Source organism: Pseudorca crassidens, chromosome 3 (genome assembly GCF_039906515.1).
Source record: "Pseudorca crassidens isolate mPseCra1 chromosome 3, mPseCra1.hap1, whole genome shotgun sequence".
Lineage (NCBI taxonomy): Eukaryota > Metazoa > Chordata > Mammalia > Artiodactyla > Delphinidae > Pseudorca > Pseudorca crassidens.
In genome coordinates, this window is record NC_090298.1 from 5,802,576 (window position 1) to 5,805,260 (window position 2,685).

At 52.8% G+C, this 2,685-nt stretch overlaps 1 protein-coding gene across 2 annotated transcripts in view; it reads right to left on the reverse strand.

Moving 5' to 3' along the window:
* The window catches only part of NSUN2 (NOP2/Sun RNA methyltransferase 2), a 29,322-nt gene extending 26,723 nt beyond the window's left edge, over positions 1–2,599 (reverse strand). The window contains exons 1-3 of one of the 2 annotated variants that reach the window (XM_067730350.1): positions 2,201–2,599; positions 1,941–2,098; positions 678–782 (exon numbers count right to left, since the gene is read on the reverse strand). In XM_067730350.1, the coding sequence (XP_067586451.1) occupies positions 678–782; positions 1,941–2,098; positions 2,201–2,302 (365 nt within the window). In that variant the 5' untranslated portion in view covers positions 2,303–2,599. The remainder of the gene's footprint in view (positions 1–677; positions 783–1,940; positions 2,099–2,200) is intronic. The other variant, XM_067730349.1, reaches the window with a different exon arrangement.
* Positions 2,600–2,685: the final 86 nt, after the last annotated feature.

Consider the following 2,685-nt stretch of genomic DNA (forward strand, 5'->3'; position numbering starts at 1 on the left):
CTCTTTGAAACACTGAGACAGTGGCTGGAAGGCTCATCATCCCAGGACCTTACGCTCCAAGGCCGAGGAGCTGCTTCAGACAGAGACGCTGCTGGAGGCACTGTCAGATCAGATGGGGACTTCCCGCCTGCTCACATCCCAGGAAAGGGGACCAACATTCATGCTGAGACGCCCCCTTCATCACCCCCTTCCTTCCCTCAGGTGCATGATTACCTTCTCTTATGTCGTGTGGTATGTACAATAAACCGAGCAATTCACAAACTGAACATCGGCTACCCTCCATGTTACCTCCCGTGCCACGATTCTTACCTGGCCTAACGGCTGGGCCCTGCAACAAAACATTAAGTTTGCAACGCTTCTGACATGAAGACAAGGGGTGTAAATGGAAATGGTGGAAATGGTAATGTCAAGGAAGGTAAGAGGCTGGACTGACTTGGAAAAATTAACTGAGATCAAGACTTCAACACACTACGGCTGCAAATCACATAGGAAAACTTGCACACCAGCGTGAACTAACAGCGATAAAAAAAAGCACTGGGAAGAACAGGAGAATGCCCGGAAAGTATATTCAGGTTCTTTCAGGCCAACAGCAAACGCACTACCAAGAAATACATTCAAGTGAGAAAGATTAAAACTCCAGAGAAATATCCAGCAGGATGAAGCCTCGTTATACCTACCAACTCAGAGGCTGTGGAACTTCAACTTTCTGCCCATCCACCTCCAGGTCCTCCAGTTCCTTGAAATACTTGTTCTTTAAGCAATGGAGAATCTCTTTTGCGTGGCTATTAAAAAGTAAGCAAGTTTCAAATCCATCTGGAAAGCTAATTTAATAAATTTTATCTCTCTGTAAATTCAAGATTATGTTTTAAAACTAAAACCATCGTTGTGTGGAGAGAACACATTCTTTAATTACTGCCTTTTTACTCTATTCTTTCAAAGCTTAACAATCCTCATTGTCTGACCACTAAAAGGTGATAAACTAAATACAATACTACTGCATTCCTTCCCTCCTAAATATTCCTCGAGTTCCAATTTCACTTGCAGGTCATCTTCAAAAGGTATAACTGAAACCATACCCTGTAACTTACACACTCAAGGCCCATAGGCAAAACACAGTGATTAACTGAGACCTCTAAGCTTGTTTTGCAAAAGACCAGGGATGTGCAGACATGGAAACAACATGCTAAAGGCCCCTTCGCGTGGCACAGGCGCGTTTAGGGACTAAAATAACGCACGGTAAACTTTAGACATCACAGGCTGAAAATCCACCACATGTAACAGACAGAACGCCCCACCCCGAATTTGCACATGGGACCCATAAACAGGCATGAAGGACAGAGAACCTGTAGGGAACTCTTGAAACTCACCCCAACTTTCCACCCATCATTTCCGAGCCCCCTCCTCCTCTTACTGGCCACCTCCAAGATAAATACCCCAGTCAACAGCTGACGGGGAGAGCTGAGCTCTGCCTCCTGTCTCCTTGCTTGGTGGCCCTGCAATAAAGCCTTTTCACTTTCTGCAAAAGCCCCTTGCCTCGGTATTTGGTCTTTGTGCAGCGGGCAATGGGCGCGCACTTGCTCACCTACAAGACTACAAAAAACCATTTTTTTTAAGGAAAGAGAACACTGTACGTTTCACTTAAACTCGGTAATGTCACAAATTCTCATGTGTTCCAAACGGTGGGCATCCTCAACTCACGAATTCCCAGGAGTCAACCCTTCCTCAGGCTGCATTTTCCTTTCTCATTCTGGCCTCCCAACTTGCAATCCCTCCTTTCCCTACGCCGTAGGACACTTAAGCTCCCTCCCCTCAAGGCCTCCAGGATCTCGAATCCGCACCGCTGACATGCGCTTCTTAGAGGAAAAAATAACACCCGCGTTTTAAACCTTGGGCGTTCTAACCCCAACTTTCCAGGAAATACGAAAAGCATGAGCCCCTACCTTTTGTAACCCGTAATTCTTAAAGTGGCCGGGAGAGGCTCCCTGAGCGCTTCCATGAACTGGTCCCACTCGCCTTCGGGCACGATCTTGAGCTCCTGATAGTAGTGCTCGAACAGCTTGTTCTCCTTGACGATCTCGGGGTACCCGCCTTCCCAGCCCTGAGGAATAAGAGGGACGTGTGCCCAGGGCCGGGGAGCCTCCCCTTCGCCGCCCCACAGGCCTGGGGATCGGGGAGGTCCCCGCGGGTCCCCGGCTCCTACCGCCCCACTGCGCTTCCCGCCGTCCTCGGCGCCGTCCTCCGCGCTCCCGGGTCGCTGCTGCTGCTGCTGCTGGAGCCGCCGGCTCCGCGACCGCCGCCCCATGGCCCACGCGGCAGCGCACGCCGCCCGCACACAGCGAGCCGCCACCCTCGGCCGCGAGCACTTCCGGGCTGCAGCTCGAGGACCCCGTGGGTCAGCGCCTGCGCCTCTCCCGGACCTGCAGGACCCTTCAGGAAACAAGCCAGAGCGCCGCGACCCGTGCTCCCGGAAAACGACGAGCAGGAGGAGCCGGGGACAGTCCTGAGTGGGAAAGTGGCTCCAGAGAGCAGGCCGAGAGACGCCTACTGGCCGAGGGCCTGGGTTTCCGCGCGGGCTCAGGCGGCGATGCGGACAGCCCGAGGTCACGCATGCGCACCAAGGCGACGGGGGGGCGGAGCGGGCCCGGAGTGGGCGTGGCTCTAGCTTGTGGGCGGGGCGGGTGGCAG